Here is a 17,122-nt window from a genome sequence, read left to right on the forward strand (position 1 = left end):
CTGATGCCATCCTATGCTCCTTATAGCTCAGTACTTATCTATTTGTCTAATCATTGACAGGAGCAGCAGTTCATGCAGATAAGTGATGTTCTTGGAGCGAGCACAGGCTGGCGGCGGGGAACAGCAACCACACCACCTAGGAAAGACTAAAAAGGAGCTTAACTTGTTCTTGGAGCTTAACTTATTAAAAAAAACCCACCAGTGAACGATAATTGCTACAATACTATCAGAGACGCCCGAAAAGAACTGCAATAAAATGAAAGCAACAGTATAGAGAATAATATAGGCAAAATATAAGATATATTGAAAGGAGTCTCTGGTGAGAAATATCTGTAGGTGATAAGCTGCACATACATACAGATCTTTCACATGAACAGACACAGGAATAAACCCTTCCCACATGACTGTAGAAACCAGAATTACTTGCCTCAGCACTTCCATGATTGAAATTCATAATGTTAGAAATAGCCCAAAGTCACAGTGGGCGTTAGTCAATTTGTTGTTAAATGATGAAACACAAAGGAGCAACATAGGGAAGAAGCAAAAATCAAAAGGAGCAAAGTCAGGAGAGCGATTTGATGAAGAAGCGAAACTCATAGGGCATGAGAAAAGAACTTTAGCTTCAGGCAGGAGTTGAACGGTGGAGGGCAAAGCAGTAAGAGAAGAGTCAGACAGCCAAGACAAGATGTGCAGAGGAATCAGGGCTCTAAATCTGATGTCAAATCAGTGCCAAAGCATAATATTTCTAGGCCCAATACAAGTCTAAACCAGGACCCCCCACCCCTGCCAACCCCCACCCCCGCAAAAAAATCAACCCCACAGCCTTGGGCCTTATCCAGCAGGAATGTTTTAATGTTCTAACCAGCCCCTTATCTTTCCATCCACCTAAGCTGTATTTTCAGCCAGACATGCCCTTTAGATATTGTCTGAATAGGGGGTGACTCCTGCTTTACTGTAATTGTTCGACAACGTCTCTTGTGAACAATGTGCAAATTCTGTTTCCTATGCAAACATCTTTTAAAATGCCCCACAGTTCAAAACATAGTTAAATGCTGCACCCCACCCCTCCCAGAATGGCATGAGAAGGGAGCAGTGCATGGTCATGTCCCAAAGTTAAGATACTGAAAATTCTGTAATGGCATCTTGCTCCACGTGAGATCCTTGTTCATGCTGTTTCCATACTACCCTGATGTTCCATATTATGCTGTCTTCAGAGGCACAGGTGGCGGCGGTGTGTAGTGGTGCTTTTTAGCAGCCAGGGCTGCAGGCGCGGAGCCAGACAAGCGGCAGCCTGTGTCTGGCCTTGTTCAGCGGCCCCTCTAGTTATACTCTATGTGCATGACATCATACACATGGGGGCGTGGCCTCGAGCTCCAGAGAGCCCCAGCAATTTCTCTCCCATCCATTTCAGGCAGCGTTTGCTGCCTGACAGTCTTTATTTCCCTTTCTCTCCCTCCAGCTGCCAGAAATGACAAGGGGAGAGCTTGCTTGGGCCCTCTGGAGCTCGAGGCCATGCCCCTGTGCATGTGATGTCATAGCCTGAGTGAGATCTCCCCCGTCCATTTCAGGCAGCACTTGCTGCCTGACAGCATTTGTTTCTCTTTCTCTCCCTCACTGCAGGGAAAGAGAACTAAAGGCTGTCAGGCAGCAAACGCTGCCAGAAATGGACGGGGGAGATATTGCTTGGGGCTCTCTGGAGTCTGGGTGTGGGCGAGTTTGCTCGGGGCTCTTCTGGAACCCGAGCCACACACACACCCCAGTGGGCTTCAATGGCCTTTTTCATTGGTGGCCCGGGTTCTTTGGACCCATAGTCACAATGGTGGCTCTGCCCCTGCACAGCTGGTACTCCAACTGCAACCCTACTTGGAGAAGTCAAATCTGACTTCAGTCACTCATGCTTTGGTGACATCCAGATTGAAATACTACAGTGCACTCTACGTGGGGCTGCCTTTGAAGCCAGTTCGGAAGCTTCAGCTGGTCCAGAATGTTGCTTGCTCATGGGCGCAAGTCGTATTCCCCTTTACAAGCACTAGAACCGGGTTCAAACTGGTTCAACCCCAGTTCTAGGCATGAACCGAACCACTGGCCAGTTTGGCAGAACCAGTACGTGACCTGGGTGGTTAGGTTCAAGTCCGGTTGAGACGCGAACTGAACCACCTGGAGCGGTTCTGAGCACACTCCTAATTTGTGTTTTTATATGTGTGTGTGTGTATACACACAAATCTACATATTATGAGATGGGCTACTTCAGTCACGGGTTCCCTTTTGGAGGGCCAGGCAGGTTTGAGCTCAGTCTGGTTGAACCAGGCGGTTCGACTCCAACTGGTTTACACACCCCTAACACAAATATTACAGTTAGGGAGAAAGGCTACTACAGTCACTGGCTCACATATGCAATAAGTTTTGTTCCATTAATTTCAATAGGAATAGTAAAGTAAAGTGTGCCGTCAAGTCGATTTCAACTCCTGGTGCCCACAGAGCCCTGTGGTTTTCTTTTGGTAGAATACAGGAGGGGTTTACCATTGCCTCCTCCCATGCAGTATGAGATAACGCCTTTCAACATCTTCCTATATCGCTGCTACCCAATATAGTACCAGTGGGGATTCAAACTGGCAACCTTGTTAGTCAAGCATTTATCCGCTGCCCCACTTAAGGTGACTCAATAAGAATATTCAGTGCTAATTTTCTGAAGCCTGTCTGGCTGAGGGAACAGGTATGTTGAGCTTTAGCACACAGCCAGCCTATCAGGAGCAGAGGAGTAAAGTCTTCACCCTCCTCCCTCTACTTCTGCAGTGGATAAATGGCTGAGGGCTGTGTGAGGCCACTGTATGGAACAGAAGAGCCTTGGGCCTGATCCAGCAGGGCTGTTCTTATGACACATTGGCTTCAAGCCGGCAAGTCTTATATGGGGAACAAATAGAGTAGCTGCAGCGTGGGGAGGCAGTAGGGCACTCAGAACCCTCTAGGAGCCCCTCAAGTACCCCTAGGCATACTAATATCCCTAATGCTAAGAAACCACTGTACTAAAGGAACAAGAGTTCCTAATCTTTTGTTAGGTTCTCTTTGACGAGAACACCTCAACCCCATTGTTCTACATTCCAAATGATACCAATGACCAAATTCTTAGGATTCTGCTTTTTGTATGAGTATATCCTAACTAGAAACTTTTGCATCCCTACGCATATAATTAAAATAACTTTAATTTACAGGGATTTATGGAAATATTCCTATGTTTAACTTCGTACTATCCTCTCTAATAAAACGCTTGGTGTCCGTCCGTGGACGGGCACCAAGCGTGTGTTCGTGCCTCCCTGCCCTGTTCTGCGCCTGCGCGAAGCGCAGGCGCAGAACAGGGCAAGGGAAACATGAGGGCCGGCACCCGGTGGCCATCTTGGGCGGCCAGAAGCGGCCGCCCCGAAGAAGCCGGGAATGCGGGGAAGGAGGAGACTGGCCGAGGCGGCGGCGAAGCCGCCGCCTCGGCCAGAGGACGCAGCGCGGCCAAGGCGGCGGTGGAGCCGCGTCGCCGAAGCCGGGCGGGGGGAGGAGGTGACGGGGTAAGCCGGCCGAGGTGGTGGCAGAGCCGCCGCCGAGGCCTGGCACCGCCGCCGCAGCCAGGCGGCTGCGAGTCCTTGGGGCCCTTGCCCGTCCGGGGAGACCGGCCGGGAATGTGAGGCGGGGGCGGACCGGACCGGCAGCGGCGCCCCCAGAGTCTGCCCGGCCACCACCACCGCCACCGCCCACTCTCCCGCCCTCCCAGCTGCCCACATACTCCTTCCCCGCTCCCCCCCCGCAAATGATTAAGGGCCAAAACGGCCCAGAAGAATGCCTCCGCGGCCGCCGCCATGGCCGCCAACCGCCCTCCCAGCTGGCCGAGACTTCCTTACCCAAAGCAGCCCGCGACAGTCGGGCGATCAAAAATCCATTTTTTGCGAAGAAGAGAGGAGCTCCGGAACAGAGCTCCTCTCTGTGCTAAGCCAATGCCCAAACTGCTGCTATGGACACAAAGGACGCAATAGGCGTCCTTTGCGTCCATAGCAGCAGTTTGGGCATTGGCTTAGCACAGAGAGGAGCTCTGTTCCGGAGCTCCTCTCTTCTTCGCAAAAAATGGATTTTTGATCGCCCGACTGTCGCGGGCTGCTTTGGGTAAGGAAGTCTCGGCCAGCTGGGAGGGCGTGGGGGGGGGAGGCCAGAGGAAGTGGGGCGGGGGGGGGAACTCTCCCCTACTAGCGCCCGTTATCACAACGGGCCTGAAACACTAGTAGCAAATAATATCTAATGTTTACTTGCCCTTGAATTGTCAGCCGCCCAGAGACGTAAGTTTGGGCGGGGTATAAATTTAATAAATAACATTAAATAAATAAATAAATTCCTCAGTACATAAGAACAGCCCTGCTGGATCAGGCCCAAGGCTCATCTAGTCCAGCATCCTGTTTTGCACAGTGGCCCACCAGATGCCACTGGAAGCCTACAGGCAGGAGTTGTGTGCATGCCCTCCCTCCTGCTGTTACTCCCCTGCAACTGGTACTCAGAGGCATCCTGCCTTTGAGGTTGGAGATGGCCTATAGCGGTGTTTCTCAACTGCCGGTCCGTGAGGAGTTGAGTGCTAGTCCACACCAGTCCTTGAAGAATTAAACACACACACACACACACACACAATTTTGACCCAGTGGGGGCCGCCGCCACTGCTGCCACCGCCGGGAGCTCTCTGGAGCTAATTTTTAAGCAGACAACCCTCGCTGCAAGGCTCTGCCTTCCTCCGGAGTCCAGGCAGCCCCAGCCAATCTCTCCAGTCTCTCACATGATGAGAGGAAAGACTGAGAGCGAGTGACCTCACTAGTATGCAGCCATCCCACGAAAAACACACACACGAGGCAGGTAGCAGGGCAAGTGAGCGGGAGTGCTTGGCTGGGCTGGGCTCGAGCGTGGCATGCATTAACTCTGTTCTGACTACTACTACAGAGGAGGAATGAGGGAGGAAGGCAGAAGATAAGAAACAACATAAACAAAAGCAAGCAACAGGGCTGATCAAATGAAAAAGGAAGAGGTAGGTGAGGGGGAGATAAGAAGAATGAAAGGGGTGGGGGTGAGGGGCAGGCTGATCCTTGACGGACTCACCCAAAAGGGATGAAGATCAAATAAAATGGGATTTTCAAAAGCAAGCATGCAGGAGAGAACAAGTACAATTTGTGTGAACTGAGAAATCAAATGGGGAGGGCGGGATGAGGTAGATGAAGAAAGGGGTGGCTGGGGTGGGCTACTGACTGACCCAAAGGGATGATGGTAACATAAACTGAGATTTTGACAAGCAACCATGCAGGCAGGAGAGAGAACTAGTGCAATGTGTGTGAATTGAGAAAACCAGTGAAAAAAAGGGATCATGAGAATGAGGATGGAGTGGGGGCTGGGTGTAGCTAGGTATGAAATAGTGAATGGAGGAGAGGGAAGGAGGGAAAGAAGGATGAAGAAGAGACCCACTAAACATTTTCCCACTCATGTGTGGGTACATAGCACTTTTTCTCCTTAAACCTCTGCTATGTGTGGTATGAAAGGTTAATCTCCCACCCCATTCCCTGTGGTTTACTTTTCTAATGTAAATGCCATATTTATGTGTTAAGTTCATTACCATAATTTACCATTTCAAGGGCTGTGTGTTTTAGTTGTGTGTACTGCTTGGAGGGTTTTTTGGATGATGTTTGGTTCTAGACGTCCAGTATGATATAAGATTTCGTGTTTTAAGCTTCCTATCAATTAAGTTGATAAGCTGGTTTTGTGGTAGCAAACATGCATTGCCCCATTTGCTAAGCCAGGTCTACTCTGTTTTGCATTTGAATCTACATGTGATCACTGTACTGTATTCCCCTTAGGGCAGAGGTGAGCAAACTTGGCCCTTCAGCAGTTGTTGAACTACAACTCCCATCATCCCTAGCACAAGTCTCTTTCTCAATCCTGTCTAGTTGCTCTAGCTAGGAAGCAATTAGATTTATTTAATTAGATTTATAGTTTTAATACTTAATATTTGTTTTTAAAAGATTTTAATTTTAATGATTGTAATGCTTATAATATGATTTTAATTATAAACTTCCCAGTTCGGGGCGGTATAGAAATTTGTTAAACAAACAAACTTCAACTTGAAACCCCTTTACTAACTGCTGGTCCAGGAAACTGTGCATGAAGAATGTACTAGTCCTTGACTCTGAAAACTTTGAGAAACACTGGCCTATAGCCCTCCAACTAGTAGCCATTGATAGACCTCTCCTCCATGAAGTTAGCCAAACCCCTCTTAAAGCCATCCAGGTTGTTGGCTGTCACCACATCTTGTGGCAGAGAATTCCACGTTGATTATGCATTGTGTGAAAAGGTACTTCTGTTTGTTGGTCCTAGATTTCCTTTCAATCAATTTCATGGGATGATCCCTGCTTCTAGTGTTATTTGAGAGGGAGAAGAATTTCTCTCTATCCACTTTCTCCACACCATGCATGATTTTGTAGACCTCTATCATGTCTCCTCACAGTCGTCTTTTTAAAAATTTAAATAGCCCCAGATGTTGTAGCCTTGCCTCATAAGAAAGGTGCTCTAGGCCCTTGATCATCTTGTGTTTGCTCTCTTCCGCACCTTTTCCAGTACTACAATGTCCTTTTTTAGATGTGGTGACCAGAATTGTATGCAGTACTCCAGGTGTGGCCACACCATCGTTTTGTATAAGGGCATTATAATAGTAGCAGTTTTATTTTCAAACCCCTTCCTAATGTTCCCTAGCATGGAATTGGCCTTTTTCACAGCTGCTGCACATTGAGTCGACACTTTCAATGAGCTGTCCACAGTGACCCCAAGATCCCTCTCCTGGTCAGTCACCGACAGCTCAGATCCCATCAGCGTATACTTGAAGTTGGGGGTTTTCGTCCCAATGTGCATCACTTTACACTTGCCAACATTGAACCGTATTTGCCACTTTGTCACCCGCTCACCCAGTTTGGAGAGATCCTTTTGGAGCTCCTCACAATCCGTTTTGGATTTCACTACCCAAAAGAGTTTGGTATCATCTGCAAATTTGGCCACCTTGTTGCTTACCCCTACTTCTAGATCATTTATGAATAAATTAAAAAGCACCAGTCCCAGTACAGATCCCTGAGGGACCTCACTTCTTACTTCCCTCCATTGTGAAAACTCTCCATTTATACTTACCCTCTGTTTCCTGTCTTTCAACCAGTTAGCAATCCACACATGTACTTGTCCCCTTATCCCATGACCGCTAAGTTTCCTCAGGAGTCTTTGATGAGGAACTTTGTCAAAAAGCTTTTTGGAAGTCCAGGTAGACTATGTCAACTGGATCACCTTTATCCACACACTTATTGACACTCTCAAAGAAGTCCAAAAGATTTGTGAGGCAAGATTTCCCTTTGCAGAAGCCATGCTGGTTCTCTCCCAGCAAGGCCTGTTCTTCTGTGTGCTTTACAATTTTATCCTTGAGGATGCTTTCCATCAATTTGCCTGGAATGGACGTTAAGCTAACCGGCCTGTAATTTCCCAGATCGCCCCTGGATCCCTTTTTGAAAATCACTGTTACATTGGCTACTTTCCAGTCCTCCAGTACAGAGCCTGATTGCAGGGATAAGTTACATATTTTAGTACGGAGGTCGGCAATTTCACATTTGAGTTCTTTGAGGACTCTTGGATGGATGCTATCTGGCCCTGGCAATTTGATAGTTTTCAGTTTTTTACTTAAGAGTAACTTAGTCTGGATGTCAGCTAACGTCTTTTAAAAATTGGAACAGAAATGTTCATTACATTATATATAATTATTTCAATCATTTAAAAGCCTACTCCTGTAATTGCAAGAGTTCTTTCCACATGAGGAAATGTGGAGGTGGAGTCTATACTGTTTCCCATAATCTGTCCAAATCTCCTTCCTATCCCCTTCCAATTTAATGGTGAACTTGCACTATTGTATTTATGTGCTTGTTTACCGTCTTCATTCATTCACTTTCTTTGCTACTTCACAATACCATTTCAAGACCCCTCTTCTCCCTGCCCCCCAGTTTAGGTACATGACCAACTTTCTACAGAACAAGGCCTAAACCCTTTGGGATATGTACAAGTGCACCACTTATGGAAGTAAGCATTTAAGAAGTTATCATGCACTTCCAGAACGGACATTTTACATAAAGTTCATACAGACATGAAGGGAAACAAGTGGGTCTAGTAAGAACTAATCAGCCTACTTTCCTTTCTCTGTCTCTACAACTGGACTAAATTTGGTTCAAACTGAGGTCCACAAACTAAATCTCTTGCACCTCAAATGCTCATGTGTCTGCCATCTTGGATTGGGGTGGATGACATCATTACAAACTGCACCATTGATGTTTCCCTGTGTGTCACTCACTACAACTGTACCAAATTTGGTCCAAATTGGTTAGACAGTCCTCAAGTTAGTGCATTTGCGCATCAAAAATTCACACATCTGCCATCTTGGATTGGGGTGGTTGACATCATCACAAACTACAGCATTGAGGTTTCCCCATGTGCCCCTTCAGCTGCAGCAAATTTGGTTCAAATTGGTTAAGTGGTTCATAGGTTAGTCCACTTGCACCTCAAACATTTACACGTCCACCACCTTGGATTGGGGTGGGTGACATCATCACAAACTACACCATTGGGGCATCCCTATGTGTGCATTCAGCTGTAGCAAATTTGATTCAAATTGATTAAGCGGTTCACAAGATAATTCACTTGTGGCTCAAAAGTTTATGGTTCCGCCATCTTGAATCAGGGTGGATGACATCATCACAGTCTTTGCCGTTGAGGTGTCCCTGTTTGTCACTCACCACAACTGCCCAGAGATGAAAGTTTGGGCAGTATATAAGTTTGATGAATAAATAAATAAATAAATAAAATAAACTGTACCTAATTTGGTTCAAATCAGTTAGACAGTCCACAAGTTGGCCCACTTGCACCTCAAACATTCATGCATCCACTATCTTGGATTGGGGCAGATGACATCATCACAGACTACACCATTGAGGTGGCCCTGTGTGTCACTCACTGCAACTGTACCCAATTTGGTTCAAATGGGTTAGGCAGTCCACATATTAACCCGCTTGCACCTCAGATGTTCATGTGGCCACCATCTTGAATTGGAGTGGATGACATCATCACACACCATGCCACTAGGGCATCCCTATGTGTCCCTACAGCTGTAGCAAATTTGGTTCAAATCGGTTAAGCGGTTCAAAAGTTAGCCCACTTGCGCCTCAAAAATTTACGCGTCCGCCATCTTGGATCGGGGTGGATGACATCATCACAAACTACGCCGTTGAGGTGTCCCTACAACTGTACCCAATTTGGTTCATATTGGTCCAGGCATTGCGAAGCTGATAGGCAGGGACACACGGATGGACACATGGACACACACACACAGAGAATGCTGGGTGATCTCATAAGCCTACTGGAAAGTAGGCTAAAAAAGAGGTGGTCTTACCCTGCCTGATTTAAGGCTGTATTTTGATGCTGTTTGTTTGACATGGTTGAAGAAATGGATAACATTAAGAAATCCCAGAATACTTGATTTGGAAGGATTTGATAGAAGGTTTGGCTGGCACTCATATATGTGGTATGATAAAAGCAAAGTGCATAAAGACTTTCTTAATCACTATGTAAGAAGGAGTCTGATGGGAGTATGGGCAAAATATAAAAAATGGTTGGAGTGTAAAACTCCACTATGGGTATCCCAACTGAGGCTTTGGCACGTAAAGAGACAAATATGCAATCTGAATGGGGTACTCATAGGGATTTGTTATGTTTTCAAGAGAAGGGCTGCAAATTAAAAAAATTAAATGAAGTACAAAATTTGGTTAGTAATTGGTTCCAGTATCATCAGCTAAATGGAATTTATAAAAAGGATCTTAAGGTTGGTTTTGTGGATCAAATGTCAAGATTTGAGAAGGAGTTGTATGAAAATGATTAGTCTCTAAGATGTATAGGTTGTTGCTTTTGGAGGAGACAAGAGATGAAGTGATTAAAACGACTATAATAAAATGAGCTCAAGATGTGGGTCATAATATAGATATGGCTGCTTGGGAAAAATTATGGAAAACTGATTTAAAGTTTATTGCATGTTATACTTTAAAAGAAAATTACTATAAGATGATGTATAGGTGGTATCTGACACTGAAAAAATTAGCATTAATGTATAAAAACATTTATACATGTTTCAAACAAATGTTTCAAACAAATGTTGGAAATGTGGACAATGTGAAGGAACCTTTTTCCATATGTGGTGGTCATGCGGGAAGGCAAAGGCTTTTTGGGATATGATATACAATGAGTTGAAGAAAATTTTTAAAGTGACATTTCCTAAGAGGCCAGAATCCTTCCTGCTGGGAATAACTGAAAGAGAGTTCTCCAGAAGAAATTCAACATTTTTAATGTATGCAACCACGGTAGCCAGGATAGTATATGCACAGAAATGGAAAGACACTAAAATGCCCTCAGAAGACTGGTTGATAAAAATTTTGTAATATGCTGAGCTGGCAAAGCTTACAGCACTTCTAAGAAGATTGGGAACCATTTTTGCTTTACTTAAAGAATTATTTTTCTAATACAAACTTTTCAGGAGGGCTTGAAATATAGTAATAACAGCGGGTTGGGTAAAATCGAGTAGTATTGTGGAGTATGTATGTTTTGAATTATTATAGCTTTGGTTTATAAGTATAGTTATTGTGAACCGCGCAGATAGGTAAGCAGGAAGTAAATATTTACTTATGTGTAGAATTAAATAAATGAATGTAATTTGAATGTATAAGCTAGTATAAAAGCCAATAATAATTATTTTTTTAAAGGAAGGTAGGCTAAAAAATGAGAGTTGAAACCAAATGCAACAAGAGGGCCACCTTTAGACTGGAGCTTTAGACTTTAGCTTTTAACCTTTTGGACTTTAGACTGGAGTTTTCATTGGCATATCTATGTAAAAAGAAGGCAGATGAGGAGGCTATGTAATTGCTGCAGTGACTCAGCCAAGAAAAATGTAAGAAACAACAAAGGGACTTTATTGTCAACTGAGCACCATTATTTGGTACTTCTCAGTGTACAAAGAACTAAGAATGTAATTGTAAATGGAAAACACAATTGACAAAGAATGTGACAGAAGAAGTTGCTTTACAGAGTTGGCATGTATATGAACAAATCTTAGGGGGGGAATATAGATTGGAACCTGGCTTAATTTGGAGAATTCATTTCAAGATGCTAGGGCTGAGGGGAAATGGAGAACAAGCATTCAAAGTAAAGTCAGTGCCCAACTTGCAAGTAGTGTCTTGCTGTGTGATATCCTCCCTTGAATATTCGACACACATTGACTGATGCAAGGAGTGAACTGTGAATATTTGTCTTCAAAGATAGGAAGCCTCCCTTTGTGAAATATACCTTATCTAATGGGTTTGCATGTACAGTAACTCAGGCCCTGTTAACAAGCGCAAATCTCAAACTCTCTTTAAAAGTGATCAAAAACAAAATACTCCATATGCAGCTTTTAAACCTTGCACCTGGATTATAATGCTGCAATAGTGTACTAAATTAAATTAAAGTTTAAAATTCAGTTATTTTCACAATAATCTTTTGCACATGATCACTGTTAAGATATTATATTTAATTGTTATTAAACTGGCTTTAGGGCTTCATTTGGTGTAGAGCTCCCAAAGGCAAGCCCCGCTATTTTGAATTCTAGGGTTCAGCCTGTGGATACCTAAAGTAATAAGAGAGTGTCTCTGTGCATATGCAGACTGCGTAACTTTCATCAGATCTGGAATTAGGAGAAAGGGCTTCTAGGTCAGAGGACATGGCTTCTAAACTGTCTTGAGGCCCAGTCTTTCTTTCAGAAAGTTAGCATTAATCTATTTGGTGGAAATGTAGACACACACAGAAAAATCCTGACACTTCTGAGAAACTGGAAACTATAAAGGGCAAAACACTCAAAGAAGTGCTGTTCAGCCTCTTCTGGAGGGGGCTACAAACCCACTAATCAGGAATGCAGTCTGGAGTGCTATTATATCTGGCCTTGTAATTGAACGCATAAGTGACTCATGGCATGAAGAGCTTTTCATCAGCTTAGGGTGATATGTCAGCAGTGGCCTCTCCTGGACACTCTTGAGAAAGCTTGGCCATTGTTCTCCATGCTTTGGTAAGATCTCATTTGGACTTCTGCATTGAATGTGGGGCTGCCTTTGAAGACTATTTGAAAACGGCTTGTTATAAAATCAGCAGCTAGACTGGGACTCAGACATATGGAACATTTCACACCAGTCTTAAAGTGATGCAGTGGCCCCGGACCCATTTCGGGGCACAATTCAAGTGCTGGTGTTAACCTTTAAAGCCCTAAATGGTTTGGTATATTAAGGACTACCTTCTCCCACAAACCTGCCCATGTCCAAAGATCTTCCTCAGAGGTTCTTCATCAGGCCCTAAGGCTGTTAGATGGAAGCAAGTGGTGACCAGAGAAATGACGTTCTCAGTGATGGTACCCAAGCTTTGGAATTCTCTCCCCAGGAAGGTTTACCTGGGTCCAAGTCTGACATACTTTTTAGTGCTAGGTGAACTCCTTTTTATTTCCTAGGGCTTTAAGACTCTGTTTTATTACTGGCCTGTGCTGGCTTTGTGTTTCTATACTGCTTCTGTGTTCTGTTTAATTTATTTAAAATATTTATAGCCTGCCTTTCAACACAAAAATGCTATCAGAGCTGCTCACAAAGAAAACAAAGAGATGAAAGCTATGTAGTGGTTGGCATCCTGATTAACAAAGACTGCTTCTGGAAAGTTCAATTAGCTCAGCTCCACTGCTGGCTCAGCATTGGAGAATTTTTTTTATGAATTCCACTTCTTCAGGAAGCATGAGGTACTGCCCAAAAATATGGCCCTGAGAGCCACAAGGCCCTTGGGGACACATTTTCAGGTGATACAGAAGCCCTATTTATATTTTAAAAAAACAAACCTGCTGTACATAGTTTCAGTGTCAAAAGTGAGACTGGAAGTCCTGCCCCTGTGTGTCACTCATCTCCTACATGGTACTGCTCCAGAGATATTCATCTGAAGAGGTGATCTCTGCAACTATGGATGATGGGTGCTTCCATGATTGGCAGCCTGGACCATTCTAGCCTGCTGATCATAGAATGATTACAGTGTTTGCTTCTTCAAGCAAATGCTGCTTAACGGTGAGCATAATGGTGGCGGGAGGAAGTGACAGGACAGGACAGGACTTCCAAACTCACTTTCAGCGCTGAAACCATATAGAGATTTTATTTTTTTTTAATGGAAAATACAAATAGGGCTCACGGGCTTCCAATGGAAAAGGAGATTGTTGAAATTCCCATACATACACACTAGCATTAGTGCAGCGTTGATCTGGAACTCATCAGAAACACTGGTGTTACATTGGTGCCTCTTCTGTTGCACCAGTGCTTTGAGTGTGGAAATACACAAATCTTGAGAATTAGGCAATACTAAAACTGCTTGTTTTCTTTTCTTAGCTTTGGATTTCCCATGATCAAAAGGTAAATGCAAGGTGACAGATTAGAAGGACAAAAATAGATAGATCTTTTTTGAACCTAATTTGCCATATTGTTCTCTGATACTCAGTGTCAGGAAAACGGGATAAATTTGTTCCACTTTTCTATCACTCAAACTGATGCAGTTAATTTTTCCTGTTTCCCCTATATATAGTAATTTTCTATTTAAAAGTTAATAAGTTACCTGGTCTGATAGGAGAGTAGCCTAGTTTGCATGAAATTGGGAGTCCAGGCTTTTATTATTTATTTATCTGTTTTATTATTTATTTATTTGATTTCTATACCAGCCTTCCAAAAATGGCTCAGGGCAGTTTACACTGAGAGAGAGAGAGAGAGAGAGAGAAGATTGCACTATGCTAAATTCCCTTCTATATTCTGGAGCATCAATTTTATAACCCTCAAAGAAATTGTAATATTTGAAGCTTTCAAATCTGAAAAACCTTACAATTGCTGAGAAAACCTGTGATTCCTAAATAGTTTGTCAAAACCTTCCAAAAAATTATTAATGTATTCTATTCTAGGTCTTAATATACGATTTAGTATTATATTGTACAAACACATATGGGTCAGTAGGAGGCGATCTACTTACCCTCAATCTGTAACCAAACTGGTATAAAAACAGAAACAAAAACTTCACACAGACCTCACTTCCGCTTCCTTTATTACAGTTTCAGTATGTTTCACGAGCGGTGGAAATACATTGAAATCAATGTAGAAATAGGTGGCAATACTTTAGAATTTTAACCGGAAGTAAATTCCCCTCTGTTCAGACGAGGCTTATTTCAGGTTGCCAGCTCTGACTAAAGCTATTCGTGGAAGGTTCTGCCTCCGCACCCACCTATATATCAAGCCATTAAAATCTCCAGGACTTTTAGTTGTCACCTGGGGATGGATGCCGATTCCAGGAGACTCCAGCCAGCCAATCCTGAAGGGCTGGCAACCCAAGGCTTACTCCTAAGTAAAGAATAGAACTAAGTAAATTATAGAAGATATGTACTCCTAAGTAAATGTGCGTAGAATAGATCTGTTCGTTGCAATGTTTTGAAATGATCGTGCCCGCTACCTTAAAACGCGTTCTGTTGCTGACTGGAAGAGACTGATTCTTCACCGGACCTTGGAATAAAACTCTGGGTGGCTTGCTGGCTTGCTTGATTTATTTGGGCAGGCTAAAAACGAAAAGCAAGAGTGTAGAGTACGTTTTTAATTTCTTTTGCTGATTCAAGAAGCGCTTGTTTTGGAAAGTCTATGATACTGGTATCTTTGTAGATCCAAGCTACGCTATCCTATGTGTTTCCACCATTCATATCCAGCACATGGAGGATTTTTTGAACTGCAGTGGGGAACCGGAAGTATACATTAACAGCCATTGAGACTTAACCTCTTAATTTAAAGCAAGGGCTTCTCTGAGCTTAAAAACCAACCACCACCTGCTTCTTTGGTATTTAACAGGGTTGGCTGCTTGGCTAATTTTAAGCCAAATTGGCTCACTTCAAAGTCCTATGGCTAAAAATAAAAATAGGTTGGATACTTGGCTTATTTCTGGCTTTTTTCCACCAGCCATAAAAAAGCCAAATAAGCCAAACCATGGCATTTTGGTGTATTTCTGGCTTTTTTTACCAGCCATGAAAAAAAGCCAAATAAGCCAAACTATTTTTTTTAGTCACCACGTGCGTCACGTCCCAGCGTACCTCCCTGACGTCATCACGTTGCCATCAACATCACACACACAGAGTAATGGAACCAGTATTAGCAGTGAGCACAGTACAAATAAAGGAGTAAAAATGCTGGGATCTCTCGGGCTTGTTTTCACTGATTGGGAGGAGCCATATCATGCAGTCCGCCTCATCGCAAACCGGGCTCCGCCTTTCCCCCCCAAAGCCGGTCTAGCCGCGCTTTCGCAACTCTATGCTGTTGACGGGGTCCGCTCTGCTTCAGTTGTTTATGTATAGCTGCTGCTGGTGGCGGCTCCCACGTGCCTTATGAATAGTCAAGAAGGGTAAATGAATATTCATCAGTTCCTTGGTCGGGGGGGGGGGTCAAAGTAATTTAGCGTGGGCGGGGTGGTCCTGGACTCTGCCCTGAGTGAGGTTCAGCTTCAGCTCGGGAGGTCCGGGCTCAGTTCGCTCATGTCATGGCTCCCGGGAGAGCAGTGCTGGGGAATACCCGGTGAGCGCCTCAAACTGTCCGCAGTGGGGTGGCGAATGAACAGGGCGGGGGTCGCTGAGCTCTAAGGAGACATGTGGGGGGCGAGAAATGGGGGTGCTGGCTGGCCCGAAGGGGAGAAAGGAGTGGATGAAGCTCGGCTCTAGATAGATTTGCTCGTGAGCCATGAAACTGCAAGATAGAAAAAGGAGAGAAGGGGGAGAGCGGAGGAATCCCGCCGCGAGAGACGAGGGTTGCCAACCTTCCAGGACTTCCAGGCTGGGGGTCCCCTCCTGGAGATTCTAATGACATGACTATTACTATTATTTTAACAGTATTTGTGTCCTGCTTTTCAGCAAAACGTGGTGATAGAAAAAGTATTATTATTATTATTATTATATTTATATCCCGCTCTTCCTCCAAGGAGCCCAGAGCCGTGTACTACATACCTGAGTTTCTCCTTCACAACAGCCCTGTGAAGTAGGTTAGGCTGAGAGAGAAGTGACTGGCCCAGAGTCACCCAGCTAGTTTCATGGCTGAATGGGGATTTGAACTTGGGTCTCCCCGGGCCTAGTCCAGCACTCTAGCCACTACACCATGCTGGCTATCCCCAAAGGGTTCTGAATCTTTAAAACACTGCACATGGAGGAAACACTAGCGACAACCATTGGAAAGTCGCAGTGGGCCGGTTCAGACAATAGTTTTCCAGTCCACACAATTAAAAGGGGGATACGCTGGGAGCATGCCCATCCTGTCCTTTGCTGGCTTGGTTTGTCTGAACCTCTGCTCTGCACACAACCCAAGTGCTAGTTTAAACTAGTTAAACTAATTACATTGGTATTTGGATTGTATATGAAGTGGTGATTTGGATGTAGTCCCCTCCACACTGCAGTTGGTCCAAAACGGGCCGCCACAAGATTATTAACTGAAACTAGGCATTTTGATCACACTAAACAGTGCTTTGTCAGTTGTACTGGCTCCCAGTCTGTTCCATGCTCAACTTAAAGTGCTGGTTTTAACCTTTAAAGCCCTAAATGGCTTGGGGCCAGGTTACCCGAATAAGGAGTGCCTTATCCCATATGTCCCTACCCAGACCTTCAGGTCCTTTACAGAGGCCCTGCTCTGCGTGCTGCCCTCAACAAATGAGGTGATGTGGGTGGCAGTTAGGGAGGGGGCCTTTTCAGCAGCAGCACCCTGTTTAAGGAATAACCTCTGCAGAGAGGCTTGTTCTTTAACCTCTTCAGAGAGGCTTGTTCACTATGTTCTTTCAGGTGCCGGTTGAAGACCATTTTATTCACCTGGGCTTTTAAAATGTGTTTTGAATGTTTTGTTTTCAGTTGTATTTCATTGTAGTTCTTGCTTATGTTTGATTTAATATGCTTTTAATTGTATGTTTTATACTACAGAGTAAAACAAAGTTTTACTTTGTG

At 44.3% G+C, this 17,122-nt stretch overlaps 1 protein-coding gene and 1 long non-coding RNA gene across 6 annotated transcripts in view; one reads left to right on the forward strand and one right to left on the reverse strand.

Annotated features, from left to right (window-relative positions):
- Window positions 1–4,707: 4,707 nt before the first annotated feature.
- Window positions 4,708–17,122, forward strand: part of ABCD4 (ATP binding cassette subfamily D member 4) — a 63,084-nt gene continuing 50,669 nt past the window's right edge. Inside the window, exon 1 of one of the 5 annotated variants that reach the window (XM_053258239.1) lies at window positions 4,708–5,044. Coding sequence is in view for 2 of the 5 variants with exons in the window: in XM_053258228.1 (XP_053114203.1) it covers window positions 15,682–15,716 (35 nt within the window). In the remaining 3 variants the exon portion in view is untranslated. Of the gene's footprint in view, window positions 5,045–15,285; window positions 15,547–15,580; window positions 15,717–17,122 lie in introns of those variants that run through there. The other 4 variants (XM_053258233.1, XM_053258248.1, XM_053258232.1 and 1 more) reach the window with 4 other exon arrangements.
- Window positions 14,246–15,436, reverse strand: LOC128328351 (uncharacterized). Its single transcript, XR_008309159.1, has 3 exons — window positions 15,239–15,436; window positions 14,614–14,716; window positions 14,246–14,504 (listed from the first exon to the last, which is right to left on the reverse strand). It is a non-coding gene; the product is annotated as an uncharacterized LOC128328351 (long non-coding RNA).

The sequence above is a fragment of the Hemicordylus capensis genome, chromosome 1 (genome assembly GCF_027244095.1).
Source record: "Hemicordylus capensis ecotype Gifberg chromosome 1, rHemCap1.1.pri, whole genome shotgun sequence".
In the NCBI taxonomy this organism is placed as follows: Eukaryota; Metazoa; Chordata; class Lepidosauria; order Squamata; family Cordylidae; genus Hemicordylus; species Hemicordylus capensis.